General features: G+C 37.7%; 1 protein-coding gene and 1 long non-coding RNA gene across 4 annotated transcripts in view; both read right to left on the bottom strand.

Moving 5' to 3' along the window:
- Positions 1 to 723: 723 nt before the first annotated feature.
- The window catches only part of spaca6 (sperm acrosome associated 6), a 41,354-nt gene continuing 23,121 nt past the window's right edge, over positions 724 to 18,956 (bottom strand). For all 3 annotated transcript variants that reach the window (XM_084089077.1, XM_084089076.1, XM_084089075.1), the window contains 8 exons: positions 9,482 to 9,568; positions 8,738 to 8,809; positions 8,430 to 8,453; positions 7,391 to 7,468; positions 6,775 to 6,875; positions 6,007 to 6,163; positions 5,728 to 5,908; positions 724 to 1,860 (listed from right to left, as the gene is read on the bottom strand). In XM_084089077.1, the coding sequence (XP_083945203.1) occupies positions 1,761 to 1,860; positions 5,728 to 5,908; positions 6,007 to 6,163; positions 6,775 to 6,875; positions 7,391 to 7,468; positions 8,430 to 8,453; positions 8,738 to 8,809; positions 9,482 to 9,551 (783 nt within the window). In that variant the 5' untranslated portion in view covers positions 9,552 to 9,568 and the 3' untranslated portion in view covers positions 724 to 1,760. The remainder of the gene's footprint in view (positions 1,861 to 5,727; positions 5,909 to 6,006; positions 6,164 to 6,774; positions 6,876 to 7,390; positions 7,469 to 8,429; positions 8,454 to 8,737; positions 8,810 to 9,481; positions 9,569 to 18,956) is intronic.
- On the bottom strand, positions 13,713 to 17,173 carry LOC311067125. The gene is made up of 3 exons (XR_014603183.1): positions 16,389 to 17,173; positions 15,669 to 15,727; positions 13,713 to 15,425 (listed from the first exon to the last, which is right to left on the bottom strand). It is a non-coding gene; the product is annotated as an uncharacterized lncRNA (long non-coding RNA).

Consider the following 18,956-nt stretch of genomic DNA (forward strand, 5'->3'; position numbering starts at 1 on the left):
TTGATTTTCATTGTATGGACAAAACAGCTGAAATATTGTTCAAAATATCTTCTTTTTTATTTCACAAAAGAAAGTAAGTTATACAAGTTTGGAACAATATGAAGGTGATTGATGAGTTTTGAATCCTTTCTTTTTATCAGTTTACAATAGACAACCTTAAATAGATCTCCCTAAATAAATCTTTTTAGTCTACAGTTTAGAGTATATAATAATTTTGTCCTGAATGTAATAAATACATTGTTAAATTAAACATGGAGAAAAATATTTATATATTATTTCTAAATACTGATGAAGTGGCATGATGATCAACAATTACTTGCATGTATGGCCATTTAAACCCCTTTTTACAAGGCATTCACATTACTTTTCAAACACCATTGTAGAAAATGAAATATGCTCAGAAAATATGATCAGAATATGGGATACATATACGCAAACTAGCAAAGCAAGATCAAAAACTTCTTAGGTGGTGTCAAGTGTTTATATTATCTTGTTACTTAATGCCAAATAATTGTTTAAATCCTATGTTTGTCCATTTTTATCAATATGCTTTTGATATTGCTGCCTACAGTTGGCAGATAGTTTGTTTTCAGAGGATTGGCAGTTTACATCGATTACATTTTTTCTTCAATTGACATCCAATTACAGACACATTCTGCTGGACTCCAACAGTGTTTTATTTTTATTTTTTAAAAAGATAAAAAAAGTTTGTAACCAGTCATTTCATGTTGAATGTCATCAAACATTTAGCAGTTTTTTAAACTTTGGAAATAACCGATATCAGCAACATCTTGAAGACATATTAGTCAAGTTTCAAAAACAAGTTTTAAAGTCCCATCTGATATCTGATAGTTATCACATCTGATAGTAATGATAGTTAGTTCTTTCAGGGAAACTCTTTGTGAGAGAGTAATGTTTAAACATAAACATATTTATTTATTTAGCACTTTCATAACTTTGTAACGGTTCCATCAAGGGCAAGATAATAAAAGCTAAACAGCCAGTGAGTAGAGAAGCATTTCATGTTCCGAGTTCCATGTCTTTGTTTTATGTTTGATCATATTTTGAATAAAGCTGCACTTTGGTTCTCCAAGCTTGCCTCCAGTGGATGTTGATTACAGATTGCATTCTTTGAATTAAAATGAACTATTTTCCACTTTACGTTTACACTATGTAGTCTTCTATTTTGGGTGGTTTCTCTGTCATGACCTCAGCATTGAGTTGGCGGACATCTTATCTCAGAGAAGATTAGGAAGTGCCAAAGGAGACGAGAAGCAGAAATATGACCAGTGGTAATGATGATAATCAACAAGCAGGGATGACTTTTATTTAAATATATTTGTAATTTATGAAAAAAGGTATTTAAATCTGAAGAACTGCAATAAAATCCAGACATTGTAATAAAATTTGCAGCTCTAAAATACACTGTCCTAACAAATATTATGGAAAATTGTAGTGCTGTACAAAGAAGTATTCCCCAGTTAATTGGTTGTTGGGACAACAGCAGCAAAACACAGAGTAAAGACTGTAAAAGGAGTAACGCCTTGAGTCACGTCTGGCTATATTTAGTAGCATAAAGTAGACTTTATAACATGAGGTAGTGGTACAGCCTCACTCATATGCTCAGATTTACTGCCTCGCCTATGTTCTCCGAGTCATTTTCAAAAACTCACTTCTATATAATATTTAAAGTATGTTGTTCTTAAATAATTTGGTCCTAAATCATTTGGGAATTGCCTTATTTATTGTTTTTCTCATGTTTAACAGTGAATCAAATATTTCTTCTTTTCTGTGGATTTTGTTTCTTGGGCTGGATCAGAAAGATTGGTCCCAATCTGATTGGATAACCAATACAGCACCCTATGGACAAGGAGAGATAAAATAAAACAAGAAGTGAAAAATTTGATTAAATATAAATTAATCACATTGAGCATAAAGATGTTTAGATGTCTAATGTTAGGACCACTAAGATTTTTTTGCATAGTGACATATATTTCATGACAATATCACAGGCACATTTTCATTACTGTAATGCAGGGTTTCCCAAACTGAGGTTTGTGATTGAACTGAAGGGGGTTCCTGAGTTGGAGAAAAGCTAATAACTGATTAAAGAATAAAAAGTCAAATTAAAATACTTTTTAAAAATAAAAACAACAGTAGTAGAACACACACAAACACGATGATGAAGGGAAACAGGCAGTCTTTAAAGGGTAACTCTCGCCAAAATGCAACCTAGGCTCTTTTTGTTAATCTACCCGAGGCAAACTTTCGTTTAAAAGCATAATTAGAATGGAAACGCCACTTTTAAGTTTGACCATATTTTCGTTTTAGGTTAAAATGCCTTGTGAATGGGGCACTTTTATGATAGCATAAAAAATCACTATTTTTAAAACACTCGATACAACTTGAAACTTTGCTCAAAGTATCACCAGGGGCTCTACACATGAACTCGAGCATTGAGAACATTGTTTGTGTACACAGAGTTTACTAAAAAGAAAGATTTTTTTAGTTCTAGAATTAATGTGAGCATTCAGTATTCCTCAAAATGAATCAAAACAGTGAAACGCAAAAACATATTATGCAAACCTGCAATTACATTCTTTATGTAATTAATCTCACTTTGCTGCTGACATTCGATGATCCAATTCAACCATACCAATAAGCAAAAATGACTTCCCATAACCAAACATCACATTTGTGTTTTATTTTTTGATCTTCCTATTCTTCTGCAATCCAGATTCCAGAATGGCAGCACAGCTGAAAGGTTTGTTTGACTTGCGCCCTCTACAGCACAAGAGTGAATTTGCGTTTCCTTCAGCCTGAGGATTATTCATTTCATTTTTGGTGTGAAGGGCCTTTACATTTGCCAAAAATGTAACTTTTTGTGGGTTTTGTTATTAAAAAACAAACATGCAAATCCAGCCCAGGTGAGAAAAGTAATGCAAAAGCAACCTAACACATTACTTTCCGTAAAAAGTAATCAAGTAATGCAATTAGCTAGGCTACGTTTTCACGGAGTAATGTAATATTTTAACACATTGATTTTAAAAGTAACTTTCCCCATAACTAATCGATATATGAGAACCGTGAACAAGCGATGTGTTATAATATTTGAAATATTAACTTACAGGGTATTGTGACGGGGAAAAAAACTACAGAACCCATAATGCACTGCAACAAGTAGGAGGAGTCAGGAGTCAGTAGCCAGAAGGAAATGGAATCAGGTTAATTTAGATGCAGGTGTGTGTGCATGTGGTGGAAGGCTTTTTCCCACTACACCAAGAGCCAAAGTTGAAGCAATTTGAACTGCCTGGAGTCTTTAGACGTTTAAAATGTGCCAGAATTTAGTCAAGACTTGAGATTACTGTGTTTTAAAAGCTTTGTTGCTGCGCTGCGGAAGAGTTTCGACTACAAAGGTTCCAGCGAGCTGCTCTTTTCCATAGCAGTGTTTGGAATATACAAATGCTTAATCAACAGACAGTAAGCACTGTGAAGTATGATGCTGATCATGAACCAACGAGACTGAAAGTTTTCGTGTCACAAGACTTGCGTCAGCTACACAGTGAACGAGTGTTCGGATGTTCACGATGCCATTCGTTTATCGGCTGTGTTTTGAACTGCGTGGGGTTGGAATGCTGTGACCGTGAGTGAATTTCATCTAGTTTTGGACAGGCCTCAGATATTCTGATTACACGTTGGACTTCAGGTAGGCCTTGAACAGTTCATCCTCACTCCGAAATGGAGCCTTAAAGGTGCCATAGAATGGATTATTTTATTATTTTATAATGTTTCCTGGGGTGCCCTTATAATGTTAGTATGTTTTTTAGATCAAAATTTGTTATAATTTAGAAATAAAAGGCATATTTCCTAGCCTGATTTCATCCATTGATTTGAACACTCTGTTTGAAGGGGCGTGTCTGCTGTGAGACTTCAGTGTTGTTGCCCACTGCTGTGATTGGCTGACATGCTTGCATATGAAATATCTGGCATTACATGTAGAGCTATCTGGAAAACTTTTACTATTACAGCTTTTATATGTTTTTACTATTACAGCTATCGGGATTAACGAATCATGAGAAGTTTTTTTTAAAGTATTTAGATCTATTCCCATCACATAAAAGGTTTCAGTGATGAGCACTGAGCAGATGACAGCCTGTTGATCGCGTGAATGAAGATCTTATCACTGCAACGCGATATACTGATGCATAAACAGTGTTGAACGACTTTGAAAGAAAGATTATCTGTCTGAATTTGAACAATTACACATCAGAAATTCACATAACCCACTGGTTCTCCAGAGGCTCGGATGAAGGAGCAAAAAAATATTTTTGTGTTCATTTGTACAACCAAACACTGAGCAACTGCCATGCTTCGTTCGCTCGTTTGCAAGCCATGATGTCTCTCGAGGAAAAAACAATATCGCGCTGGATCTAGATAACACAATGTAAATTATCGTTAATAAAATCCCTACTTGCCGCTTGCGGGAATATAACGTTAGTTGAAATTGCCCCCTTCGTCCGTTTGAGACGCCGAGAGAAGCCTGGCTGCTTGATATTGTTGTAACAGTCCGTGGTGAAATGGGCAGAGCAACTAAACAACTTCGAATTAAACTGTAGCGGTATCCGATTATAGATAGATAGATTATAGATAGATCTGCCATTTTCCCTATGATCCTCCTCCTGCTTGTTTCTTCACCTGCAGAACTTCTGATGATTCGGCTGTGCAGTTTCGCCTGGCACTGAGCATGGGCTGGCATATGCAAATTTTTAGAGGCGTACATATTATTGATCCCATCGGTTTCGTCACAGTTGGTGTTATGTGGAGATTCGCCCGTTTTTCAGGGGTGTTTTTCAAAAACGAGATTTAAATAAGAAAGAGAAAACTATGGTGTTTGAGACTCACTGTATGTCATGTCCATGTACTGAACTCTTGTTATTTAACTATGCCAAGATAAATTCAATTTCACATTCTATGGCACCTTTAAATCACAACTGACTCTTGGAAAAGATGGGTTTAGCGGACTTTTATCCCATACTTCACACAGCACATTCACACACATCTACACAAGCCCACAAACATCAAACATCCTTCTCTTGAACGCTTTGCTTAAGGACAAAACTTTCAAATGCATTTTGTTTAGTTTGCTTCCCTTATGGACTTTGAACTGAAAATGACTTGATAAACTTCACAAGCATTGTGTCTGAATATTGATCGACATTGTTTAGATCTGTTTAGGTCATTTATCTTTGAAGACTCGTAAATTCTTCTATCTGTTCTGAAAGATGATTGTGATCTAATGATTGTTCATTTGATGATTATGTCATAAGATAAAATGTTTTTTTTTTTGTTCTCGTAATTGTTTTTGCACTTTGATATGCTTTGAATAAGCAAGATGTAGGAAAAAGGAAACGAGTCCCCATTTTGAGTTAAATTAAAAAAGAACGTTTTTCAATTGTAAAAGTGAGCTTATTTTGGTATTTGTATTGTTCTGTGAAGCGTGATTGGGGTTACAGGCCTATCTAGAATCACTACGTCACAGTATACTTCAAGGAAATATTTTAGGGGTTCAGCTGACAAAAAATAAGTTTGGGAATCCCTGCTGTAAGAATGCTCTAATGTTTTACTTTACTTTTTAATCAAATGAAATATATTTAAAAAAAAAATAATAATAATAATAATTAAATAATTATAGGAATTACACTGAATAATTATTGTGAAAATGATTACCCTAGCATAAGGAAGACCAGCAGAAACATTGCAGTCAGACAGGTGGTGAGAAGGGCGGGACTGGGCACCCACAAGGTGAATGGATCCTTAGGGAACAGGGGAGGGAACTGGCCTCCTGGGAGGAGAGCCTGTTCAAATACATCCTGTAGTTCTGCATGGCCTAACTGTGCCAGAGGGACCACTGAGGTGGAAACCACAGACATTTGGTATATAGGATGTGAGATCAGCAAGAGCAACAGTACAGGATTGTTATTCTTTTTTTCATACGTGCTTGGTTACCTGTGAGGTAGTAGTAGATCCGGACGAGAGAGTGCTCCTGAGAGAATATTTCACACTGGTAGGTGCCTGAGTGCTCTGGCCGGGCAGAGGAGATAAAGTAAAGTGGATCCACTCCAACCGTGACCTCATCAAATCGATCCATCAACATCGTTATCTCCTGAAGGTCAAGTTCAGCGTTTGTAAGTACAAAAAAGAATAAGAAGGAAAGGTTTAAAAATTCTGATCCTTAAAGTACTATAATATTTAGCAAGTGGGACTATATAAAAAATAATACAATTATAATTACAGTATGTGTCTTGCAGAATTTACCAAAATTAGAGGGGGCTATATTATTTATATATATTGGTTAATTCTGCAGGAAACATATTGTAATTATGTCTGCATTTGAATAAAAAAAAATAAAAACAAAGAAAAAACCCCCCCAAGATGAATTAATTAATTTATGACATACTGTAATTTTGTCTGCATACATTTTTTTTTTAATTATTGCTACATTCCGCTAAAATTTTGGTAAATTCTACAGCAAACATACTACACTTTTGTCTGCATTTGAAATTTTTTTTTTTCAAAAAAATGGAATGGATGGATAGCCAGCCAGCCAGAAACTTACAATAATTTTGTCTGGATAAAAAAAACAAAAACAAACAAGGGGAATGCATGAATGAATGAATGAATGTTTTTTGGGTTTTTTTAAATAGTAATTAATATTCATTTTGCTCATTGGTCATTTTAAACTTTGTCAGCTATTCATGGTGATCAACTCCTCACCATTGCATATCTCCAGATAATCTCTGCCCCTGTGGGCAGTGGGAAAGGGACCTTACACCACATCTGAGTCCTGTTGTTCTCCTGTACAGTGATTTCCTGCACTGTAAAAGCATGCATACACACAAAGAAATACATTGGACACAGATCTGTATCACTTCACCTTGCAACTGAATGCCTTTTGTCAACAGAAGGACAGAGGCAGCACAGTCTGCCCACCATTCACCTAATTATAATATTTAAACAGAGCCTCTGGTGAGAGCAGCTAAGGAAAAGATACGTTGAGCAGTAATTGTAGCTGTACTGAGTGGAAATGAATACCACAGTGTGTGGGAGAAGGACTGCCATCTTAGGTGACCCACATGTGTGAAAATGTGTCAAGGCCCAAGGTTTCGTTTAAACAACTTCGCTGTGCACTTAAGTAGAGATAAAAGCTATAGATGTCTGCGTTGTGTAAATGCCGTTACATAATTACAGAGGTGGTTCTGTCAGGTTGAGTTATAACATATCCATCATGTCAAGTGTGGAGAGAGTGGGTGGGTGGGGGGCTGCATAGAATTACATATCATCGTCGATTGAACAGAAAACTGTGCAGATGTAAAGGAGCCTGTCAACTCACCGGGGCAATCCAGCGGGAACTCACAGGAGTCGTACTGACAGGTCACGCAGTTATAAACAGCACCTTGCGCCTGGAAACCTAAACAACACATTTTATCCCATATTGTAATTATTCTCTCTATATATAATTATATTATAATAATTTCTTTTTTAAACTATATTTGAAAATCAAAAGGCATGTATGTTAGGAGAAGAAGTGTATGGAAGAGCTTGAACATTGCTATCAATGAAAAGATCACCACAGTGGTGGAACCCTTTGGTGCCATGCCACCTTAAACGCCTTAAGATTCTCCAAAGGTTCCTGACAGTCCAGCAATCTGAGGCCTTGTCCATACTAATATGTTTTTGTTTGAAAAGCATCTTTTCTTTTCTTTCACATTTTGGCCTTCCGTCCACACTGAGACGACATTTTTAGCAATGAAAACAAAGCTTTTTGAAAACGCTCTCCAAAGTGGATACATTTGAAAACGGCGTTTTCGCGTTGTAGTGTGGACTGTGAAAACGGAGATATTTGAAAACAATGATGCAAGTATAGTCATGTGACACATATTGAACCCATAGATATTAATGTTTATACCATTATTGTATCGGTATATGTTACTTTGCACACTCTTGATATCACAGTCCTGCAAAGATGACAGAAAATTCACTCGCATTTGCTGTCCTGCGGCAAAAAATGAGAGCAGTTGCATTTTAGACAAAACGGTGAGTGAGAGCGACCATGCATCAGTGAATGGTGAGATATTTTGCTAAATAAAATGATCCTGCCAGAAGAATTGCGTGATAACTTGATTATGTCTTGTTCTGTCTGTATCATCTCAGTGAGATTTTATGAGGGTTTACGCGTGCGCTGTAGGGTGATCGACGTTTCAGTGTGGATGAGAAACTTTGGGAAAACGCTAGTGTGGAGGGAGAGCGTTTTGAAACGAAAACTCAGTTTTCAAATCTATCCGGATTAATGCAGACGTAGCCCGAGAGACCACAAAATACATCACAAGAAATGTTTTCATCAGGAGGATCATCACATAGATGTCACTCACCACAAGGGGGAAAACATCCAGAGGCTGCGAGAAATGAAAAAAAAAACATGTTTAGATACTGCAATATCCATGTGCAATGAATGTACAGTTTAATAGTTATTAATACTGAGATGGCTGGGTGAATCAAGTTTTAAGGCTGGAGAAATGATGAAGATAAGAGGGAAATAAGAGGAAATTGTGATGAAACTTATAGCGAAAAGTAAGAGCTGCAGGTTTGAAGATGAAGGCTCAGGCCCAGTTTTTCATGGTTTAGGTCGTTTTTCATGGTTTAGCAAGCAAAAGAAATGAAGTGATAATGTAAGTCTCACCTCTGGGCAGCCTTGAGGCTGCTTCAATGAAATTGTTTGCTGCTGCCTGTAACCTGAACTCATACACTGTATCTGAAAAAAGGGAGGAGAGGGGAGAAGGACAGAACCATTTATCTCAATTTCACTTGAAGTGTGCATGTCAATGATTATACGTCTGTTCTATCAGGCTCTCTCACTGATATTTCATGTCAGTCTCTGTCTGTCTTTTCTCCTTTCTGCTCTGTGAAAGAAAGATGGGCTCTCTGATGCTGCATCAACAACTTAATTATTGAACAATTAGAAATCACCTAAAACAAGCAATTATTTTTTGAAAAGTTTGAATGAAAAAGAAAATCTGTATTTTCTCTCTATTTTGTCCTTGTATTAGGTAAAACCTGTAATCAAACCAATGGAACTGACAGGTTTACAGCTTTACAACATCCAAATTCTCATAAAATGCACTGCATTTCTGGGTGCGGAAAGTGCAAGCAATCACTTCACATTTGTACACATCAGTTTTCCGAATACGTAATGTAAGAAACTGAGACTCGCCTGTTTATCCTCTGTAATCTAGTTACTGTTAGGGTGCACTGATAGGAGTATTTGGCATTTCAAATGAATCATGTCTGAAAGTAAATATTTACTCTGTTGTTACCAAGTAAATCCTACAGGTTGTTGGTTATAGCCTAATTAATTGTCAAAGGTCTGGGATCAAACAAACAGTTATTACTTTGCTGGATATATTTAGATGAATTAATCTGTTACCATCATTTGTCTGCTCGTCAAATTCCTCCACTATAGGCATAATTTCAGCCATCAAGATATTATTCAGCATCACATCATAGCCTCTCCCTGAGAACCAAATACAAAACAATATCTGTACAAGAACATGAACTGTAAAAAATAAATAAAAAAATTATGAAAAATAACTAAAAGAAAATTAATAAAGGAACCAGCTAAGTTTACTTGCTGCCTTAATTTTTAAGTAAAATCAAAGTGGACCAAAGTTACTTTTGCACTTTTTTTTACCCCCATGTTGAATTTAATTTGGTAACAGTTAACTGATTAAGAAAACCTCTAGCTGAAATTCATAAAACAGAGTAAAAATGACATAAGTTAATTAGAGCCCATTTTAATCTTATGAAGAAAACAATGTAACGTTATAGGGTACAGAGTGGAAAAACGTGAATGTGACCACTTCTTCGATCCAACCGATACACATCTATGACATTTTTATATAATAAAAAAACAACAACAAAAAACAACTCCAGTAAGAAATATCATTGCGCATGCAGCTCCGGTAGCTTTATTCATTTATTTATTTACTTAGTAAAACATCTTAATAAAACAACATTTAATAATAATAATTCGGTTGTTAATATTTTCATTATAAAAATAACCGTTTTTATAGAAAGCAAAAACCGATCACATCACGCTACGGTATTTTTTTAGTCTATGGTCGGTACCCACATAGCAGCTAGCCTAGTAACGTTAACGTTAGCTTTGTGACTACAACACCTCGTACGGTTTGGCAATGCTTAGTAGCATAATACTAATGTGATTTCTTAATTCTTACCTACTTTCCCTGCATCAATTACCCTCGGTTCATTGTTGAATATGCGATCCAGTGTTTTGAAACAAGAGTCTGCATTCCTTACATTGTATTGTGTAAGAATATGGCCCCAACACATACGAAGACTGTCATCGACATCGATAAAGCACTGATAACAATTCAAAGCTGTGCTAATAATCGAGCTGAAAAACAATAGCTTCACAATCAACACAAACATTTTTGTTATTATGCTACTAGAACTGTTATTGTGTTATTTCTCAACCTGCTTGAGAAGATAATATGAAACTAAACATCTTTAGAAAATTCAGTTGAATGATTACATCATCATCCCAGCAAACACAGAACGTTGGCACAACGTAGCCAACCTTCTAACAACGTTTTAACAACATGGCCAAAAGGTTGCTATAACTACGTTGTGTGGTGAAGGTTGTTACAGCGTTGTCACAATGTTGGTATTAAACCACCGTTCAGGGCCATTGCTTAAGGTTGTACCAACGCTGTCTTGACAACCACTGGACTACATAATGTACTCGTCACTGCCCTGAAGCGCGAAAATCAGCCTTTTAAATTCCAACCACCTGTTGTTGGGCTCATTGTGTTCTCATTCATCATCGAGCAAGGATACGTGAGTATTGCGTTTAGCCTACCTCAGCTATCAAACACAACCTACAACTTTAATTATAATGTGATTAATGTAGCATCGCTCGCACTGTTTAGTTTTTCGTTTGATTTTTCCGCTATTTAGTCTCATTCGTTTCTTTGCTCCTCTGAATTTGTGGATGTTTCCCCGGTGACACCTGCTTTCGGCTACTGTCCGCCATACAGACCCGGTTTTGTTCTTTAAATGTTCTGATCTGCCTTTTCTTTTTATGTTTTATTTATTATACTTAAAATAAATTTGTATATTCCTTTATTTCTTTTTTTTTTTTTTTTCACAAATGTATGACTTTTGGAAGTGCAATTTGATTATATGCAGTTTTAATAAAGTTGAATTAACGAAACCTTCTGTCATTTTTACTCTTCAAAGTGTAGGCTACACTTGCAGGTGTTGATAGCCCCATTAAATAATAATATAGATAAACAATAAACGATAAAAAGTATAATTATCTAACAAAATACACCATATGCATACAACCGGCGTAGCGTCATAGAACGTCTCTGAAAAGGTTCACGCCCACTTTTAGGGGAAAACAATCCGGCGAGCGCCATTATAGTATCGGATTGAGGACGTGTACTAACCATAGGTACTAACCCTTACAAACATGTAATTTGTATTTAAACATTTTTTTGTGTTTTATGTATTTGTATTTAATTAAATTCTTCCACACAGTATTTTGTATTTTTATTTTATTTTAAATACATTTCCATGTATTTATGCCCATCTCTGCCTGCCATCATCATCAATATTTTGCTGTTATGGAAATATCATGAATTACGGATGATGCTATCGAAAGCTAAATCAGGCTAGTTGTATGGCTGGACAGAAAAGTGCACTCAGTAGCTACTCTAAATATAAAGACATAATATTATACATTTAAAGATGTATAATAATATTATAATATTAATATCATAATATTATACATGTAAAGATGTTACTTCTTAAAACCGAAGTAAAATCATTCACTGGCTACCTGGTGACTCGATGAGGTACGAGTAAATGTCCGGGTAAGACGTACACTTCTGGCCAATGGGTGGGGTTGTTAGACCAATTTGACGCTGGTAGAATGAAAGGGACATGTTTTTTAAGTTGCCCAAATTAAGTTTATAAATGTATCGTTCACGCTCTATGGAAGGCAGGGTGGACATATAATTACTCGACATATTTCATCTAAGTGATTTCTGAAGTTATACACGTCTGCCGGCTGTGTACGGACGTTGTTTTGTGCCGCTATTTTGTATTGAAGTCTATGGGAAGTCTGGCTTGTTTTCCCCTAAAAAGAGGCGGTTACGAAATTGACAGTTAAGTTCCCGGATGTGCCGGTTGTATGTATAAAAATATTGTCAGAATGTCGTCTCTCAGTTGCTGAATGTCGCGCAGCAACGTTGCTACAGCCCTGTCACGTCTTACAATTCTACGTTGTTACAATGTTGCGAGCACGTAGACAGCGACGTTGCCATAGCAGAAATACAACGTGCCAGAGACGTTGCCACAACGTAAATGTGTTTGCTGGGATGATGAAATAGCCAGAGCCGTTGAAAAACGGTTTTCAACGGCTCTGCGTTAGCCCAGTAATACAGATATTATGGTGGTTATTTGTTACAATTAAAAAATAGCTCAAAATAATAAAAATACATAAATAAATAGAAATAAAAAGCAAAACTCATAAACCCTTGATAATAGGCTTCTGTAGCTTTCATAGAGGGATAGGCTAGTCCACCCAAAATGGAAAATTATGTCTTCATACTACTAGGCCTACCTTCCAAACTTGTGCGGCATTCAAGTCTATGGAAACCGAAACTGTTTGGTTACCAACATTCTTAAAAATAATCTCCTTTTGTGTTCCACATAAAAAAAGAAAGTCATTAATGATATGACAGTGAGCAAATAATGGCAGAATTTTCATTTTTGGGTGAACTATCCCTTTAACATAGGTGAGGCTAGTTTTTCTTGATCATGCAATGTCTCCAGACAAAAGCAATATATGCATGTGATGTTCATGGTGGTCTTGTGTAGTGTTTCCCCGCTAATTCTTGTTCCTAATTTACTCCATTGTCTTTTCAACCCTCTTCCTGCTCCCATTATGCACCATTTTGCTGCAAAGTGAAGAGATTGGGAGTGTGTGTGTGTGTGAAAGAGAGAGGGAGAGAGAGAGAAGGAAAAAGGGAGGGAGAGGGTGATGCCTGTGTGCCTGTTGATGATAGTGGTGGGGTGCCGTGATATTGCAAATGATCCAAATTGACCAGAACAACGGGAAAAGAGCAGCAGACGAAAGAAAGGAAAAAGACAAAACATGAAATTACAATAATGAGACATATACATGAGACATAATTGCCATTGAAAATAGATCAATATAAAGGTCGAAACATACACATGTAAAAAATAAAATAAAAAATATGGTAGGATGGGGAAGGACTCCCAACATAGTCAATGTGTGTGTGTCTGAGAAATAGAGAGACTACCAATCAAGCCCACAAGCTCATTGCATTCCATATCCCACACCCCTCCCCCCCATTCCATCACCCCCAAACACCCTCTCCTCCCTCCACCCCGTCTTTTCCAAAGTGTCGCCATGGTAACGAGACAGGGTGCCTAATACATGAAGTTAATATATTTCCAGTGGCAGGAGCGACTTGGGTACTAATGCATTCATCTGTCTCTGCAAAGACAAGGCAATCAATAGTGAGCAGGAGCCCCACCGCAGGCCTGCCAGAAAAAAGACGTTGTAGTCAGTCAGTCGGGCTATAAGCAATGATCAGAAGACAGGTAGCATTGCGCCGCACTGTCCTGAGATGCTTATTCTACAGCTGGCCCTCCAACAGGAGGCCAGCAAGTCACAGAGGGTGTGCTGAAAAATTAACATATCATGGAGTGCCGGTGTCTCTTTTTCCAGGGTTCATTTTTCATTTGTGACTTCGAATGTGCATCACATGTGGGACAGTGACATTTTTCTACAATTTGAAATGTTATATTTTGGATTTATTGACAGCCATGATAGAAACCTTATGTTCCGATGACGCTTTGTGGGGTTTAATTTGGATTCAATTCACGTTTTATTTGTATAATGCTTTTCACAATACATATTGTTTTACAGCAGCTTTACAGAAAATGCTTGTTTCAATATAAACATTAGTTTGCCAAAGAAATGTCCATATGACAGTAGTATATACAGCTATAATATAATACATGAATAAAGCCATGTATTCGTTTAAGCAGACACAACAAACACGTTAAGCAGCAATTACAACTTGTGCTTGGAATGATTACATTATGAGGATTATATTTGACAGTTTTGTATGTTGATTCAAAGTTGGCATCATCTGAAATCCCCGCAAATTTCTTCTGTATCAATTTAAAAGAGGACCATTGATAAGTAATACAAATTATACCTGAAAAAAAGGGGGTTGGACTGCATTGCGCTGCTCAGATTCAGTTCAATTTTCATGCTCACTTCATTCAAGCTGTCAGTAAACGCGTAATAATTGCACCAAACAACAAAACATTCTCCAGCGATACTTTGTGGAATATTAAATTTCTCTTTAATTAATGGATTTATTTTTTAATAGCTCCACTGATAAGTATCAACAAATTATGCACACAATGTAAGAAAACTCACCGATATTTAGAAACAAGGTACTATGAGAGAATCAGACATAGGGGAGAAGAGATGCGTATTGACATATGAATCAACAACTCTGTACAGTATGTCCATAAATATATCTGTCTTGTCTTGTATGTACTGAATGATAGTATGAGTGTTGATAATATTATGGGGTCACCACCCTTGGCTGTCTTCTCATTGGATCATTTCTTTGTGTAGAACACAAAGCCAGCCAATAGGGTGTGTCCCCAATAGTAACTACCTCAACTGGAGTACAATCTAATAATATACAGTATAAAAACTCTAAATCTAAACATAAAACTGCTCTTTTTCATCATGTGTTTAAACAGGATCTGTAAATACAAATAAGACCGATTTAAAGACACAATAAAAAGCCAAATGTTTCTCCTTTGTTTGACTTTTTGGGATGACGGCGCATGCAGCCCTGTTCCTGAGGACCTCACCTGTGACCTAGTTTGACCTCACAGGTTAAGGGTCTCAGGGACAAAGAGACATACAGTGAAAAAACAGGACCATGTTGCTGGAATTAACGAACAATTATGTCGCTTTCAAAGACGCTTTCTTTTTACTGATGCCTTCAAAACCTCAAACATTTGAAGCACCTGGAAAAAGGGTCTCCGACTGCATTGCGCTGTTCAGATTTTCATCCTCACTTTGTTCAGACAATGAGGGCACACAGAGAGCAGTAAACACATAATGTTTGCACCAAACTGTGTTGTGTCAGTCATAATAAAACCATGGGGTGTTGTTGATGGGTACTTTTACTGCAATATGTTTCACCGCAGAGGCTGTAAGCAGTGGCATCATCCTCTGCACGATTCTACCAGGAGCGTTAGTAAAACCTCATCTGCTTTTCCTTTGAAAAAAAAACAAACAAAAAAGGTACATTCGCCGACTCCTGAGACAAAGATAGGGGATTTCTCCGCAATATTACATAACAACCAGGAGAAAAACCACAATCAAATAAAATGAACTTACAGTGTAAAGTAATTCTTAGTAAATCATTAAACAAAAAGCCATAAATCACGTTAATACTTGAACGGGACCTTCAGCTGAAGTCACCAGGTAACCTGAGGACAGGGCTAAATGGAATACCTACAGCAACAGTATGGGGAGGTAATCCAATTTCCCCCAAATGTCCAGGTGTTTGGATGAAACCTGTTAAGATAAAAATAATACAAATATGAATATATACAATGTAATCATTTTAGGAGGCTAAACAAGTGCTTAACTTAATATTAGATGTATTCATGTGACACAGTGCACAAACTGCTGAAAAAAATGGTGCAATAGTGCCCCTTCTAGGCAGACAGCTGGTACAACTGACACAGTGACTGAGTGAGTAGACACCAAACTGTTCTTCAAATTCTTCATCCTGACTACCACCAAATGGGGAAAGATTATCAATAATAAAAATGATTCTTGTGCGAGTTGACAAACTGATTGAGACTAGACGGTTGTAGACATGCAATACTACAGACTGTACACAGACTCGAAAATACTATGACGATAAAATATTTCTCAAACATCAGTGTCATGAATTATGAAAACGACTGCAGCAGTAGTTAGACCCACAGTCTTTTTAAAACATACCAAAAAACACGCTTTTAATAAACCGATCAGGCGTACTTCAAAGCATCACTCCATCTCGCCGTTAGAGAAACATCATCTGTCTTGCATAAATGCATGTGCACAGGTGTGTCAATCACAAGCGCTACAATAAACTGTCTACGACAAATACAAGCCTCTGCTGTGCCAAAAAGAAACGCATGATGATGTAGCAGGGCGAATGGTAAAAATCCAAAAGGAGATACACTACCTTATCGCGGCATCTGGAACACGCAGACTTTGACAATGTCAACCTTTGCGGCGACAAAAAAGTCTGTCGAAAACTAAGCAAATCAGACGAAAAACCAGCTTACGTGCAGCATGAAGGATGCGGAAATGTGTCTGACTCGGAAAAGTTAAACCTGATGAGACAAAGACAAAGTGAAAGAAAACGGAAAACGAGAAAACGTCCATCCTTTCCACTCTCTGTAGGTCCAATCTAAGTGTCTGGTCATCTCTCCCTCTTTCTCTGGAAAGAGAAAAAACAGTCAGGCAGCCAGTCAGACACACAGACAATGAGCTCACAGGCAGGTAGAGCAAAGACAATCACACCGATCCCATAGGTAGCACACAACCTACCTCCCCTACAGCAATCCTATAGTCTACAGCACCATGAGCCCCTCAGACTGTGTCCTCCCTGTCAGACAGACACTCTCTCACACACACACACACACACTTTCTGCCTTTGAGTCTTCCATCACTCTGTCTCTCTTCTCAGCATCTCAAGCACTCACATCCCTTGTCCCCAATCTCAAACTCTCGCTTTTTTCCTCTCAATCCCTCTCTAGCCTACAACATCCCTATTCTCTCTCTCTCTCTCTCTCTCTCTCTCTCTCTCTCTCTCGCTTTCCCTCGCTCACGTTTTTTCAGGCATCGTGTCTCCGTTACTACCCCTGCCCCCCCTTCTTTCGCAGTCTGTGCGCTCGTGTATGCATGCGTCTGAGAGAGGAAATGTGTGTGAGAGACAGAGGGAGCAGGGAGGGGGCAAAGGGGAGAGGAGAAGAGAGTCGAGAGTAGGAAGGAATGGGAAACGAAGGGGGAGGGTCAGAATCTCAAACAGGGTGAAAAGCCACAGAGCATCAGGCTAGCAAAATGATAAAGCGCTGGAAAATATTACTCCCCGCGTTTGCCGCAATCTTGTGTTAATCAATCTGCGGGTACGCCTCATCAGATTACACTCCGTCTCCCTGACGTGCCGCACGGCTAAATCAGCAAGTCGGCTATAGCTACTTGTGCACTGATGTGTTCACACAGTGCTACATATATTTTTCAGCACCCAAAGCATCACATTTGGTGCGTTTGAATCCACTCGTAGCAGGTTAAAAGGACAGTTCATGCAAAAAATTATAATTCTGTCCTCATTTCCAAACCTGTATGACTTTCTTTCTTCTGTGGAACACAAAAAAGAAGATACTTGAAGAAAAGAAAAATGCCTTTTGTTCATTTATTGAAAGTCAATGGGGTCCAATGTTGTAGGGTCCAACAACACTGAACCCCACTGACTTTCAATGCATATACAAAACATGCTTCAAAATGTCTTTTTTTTTTGTTTTGTTGCATGTTTGCAGAAGCAAGTCAAAAAGGTTTGGAACATGAGGGTGAGTAAAAATGACAGAATTAAAATTTTTGAGTAAACTATCCTTTTAAAAAACAAACAAAAGGATATTTCCAGGGATTTTGTGCCTGAAACTGTATTATCCTACACTTAATGTGGCGTGCAATATGTAAGATTGGTATCCTTTGGAAAATACTACTACCGTATATTCTTTTCATGTGTCACAGTGTATATGTGTTTAAATTTTTTTATAATCTCACGTTTATAGATATACACACTCTCATGCATGAGAGCATGATGGCAAAATCATACCACATCAACAGTTAGCCGGAAAAAATCAAGTTAGAAGCAATTTGATCTGATTAAAACACTCATTTCTACGACTAAATGCTGCATTGTCCTCCCATGGCCTCTTTAGCCAGCCACACTCCAGTCCCACAGCCTCAGTGGAGGTGTAGCGTTTAAATATGATTTATGACATGCTGGTACAGTGAGTGGGGGTGGCTACTCATTTTGCTTTGAGAGCGAACAGTAACAAAGACAAAGATAGGCGCAAATAGCTAAGAGGGAATAACCCCTTTCTCGTGCCATCGCAGCCAGCGAGTACGAAAGCCCCTTGTTCTGGAGCCAAAATGTCTGCTGAAGACATCATTATTAGTACAGTCTGGGATAAAGACGTTCAGACATTGATGCCCTGGAACATGAAAGGGCCCACTTGTATGGATCGGCTGTACATTAGCTTTACAGCAGCTTATTCAAAGGGAATGCTTAATAACCTCCATTTCCACCACACAGAGGGATGGCAACTGCTGTTATTAGTGTTGCTGACTGCAGGCAGTCTAGGAGATATATGCAAAAGCTTGTGCTTTATCTGGTTTTCTTTCTTGTTCATTTCTATGCATATCTCCTCTCCTCTTTATTTTCTTACCCCTCCGTCTCCTTTCGCCTTTATATTTTCGAATGTTTTCCCCGTGCTTCTATTGTATTGCTTTACGTCTCTTCTTTTACTTTGGACTGCTTTCTGTCCGAGTGTGCACGGATGCTCCAATGCTGTCCAGTGTACTGCGTGCCTGCAGTAAGGGAGCACAATGAGACAAAGCGCTGAGGTTCTTGCTGGAGGAATGACGTCACCATGCTCGGTGCAGGTCTCCCCATTTCAGGGCCCGGATGGCCACACTTTAAAGTCACTCTCTCTCAACTGAACCGCTCATCACGTGGCAAGAC

This window comes from Abramis brama, assembly GCF_963993115.1.
Source record: "Abramis brama genome assembly, chromosome: 17".
NCBI classification, from domain to species: Eukaryota; Metazoa; Chordata; class Actinopteri; order Cypriniformes; family Leuciscidae; genus Abramis; species Abramis brama.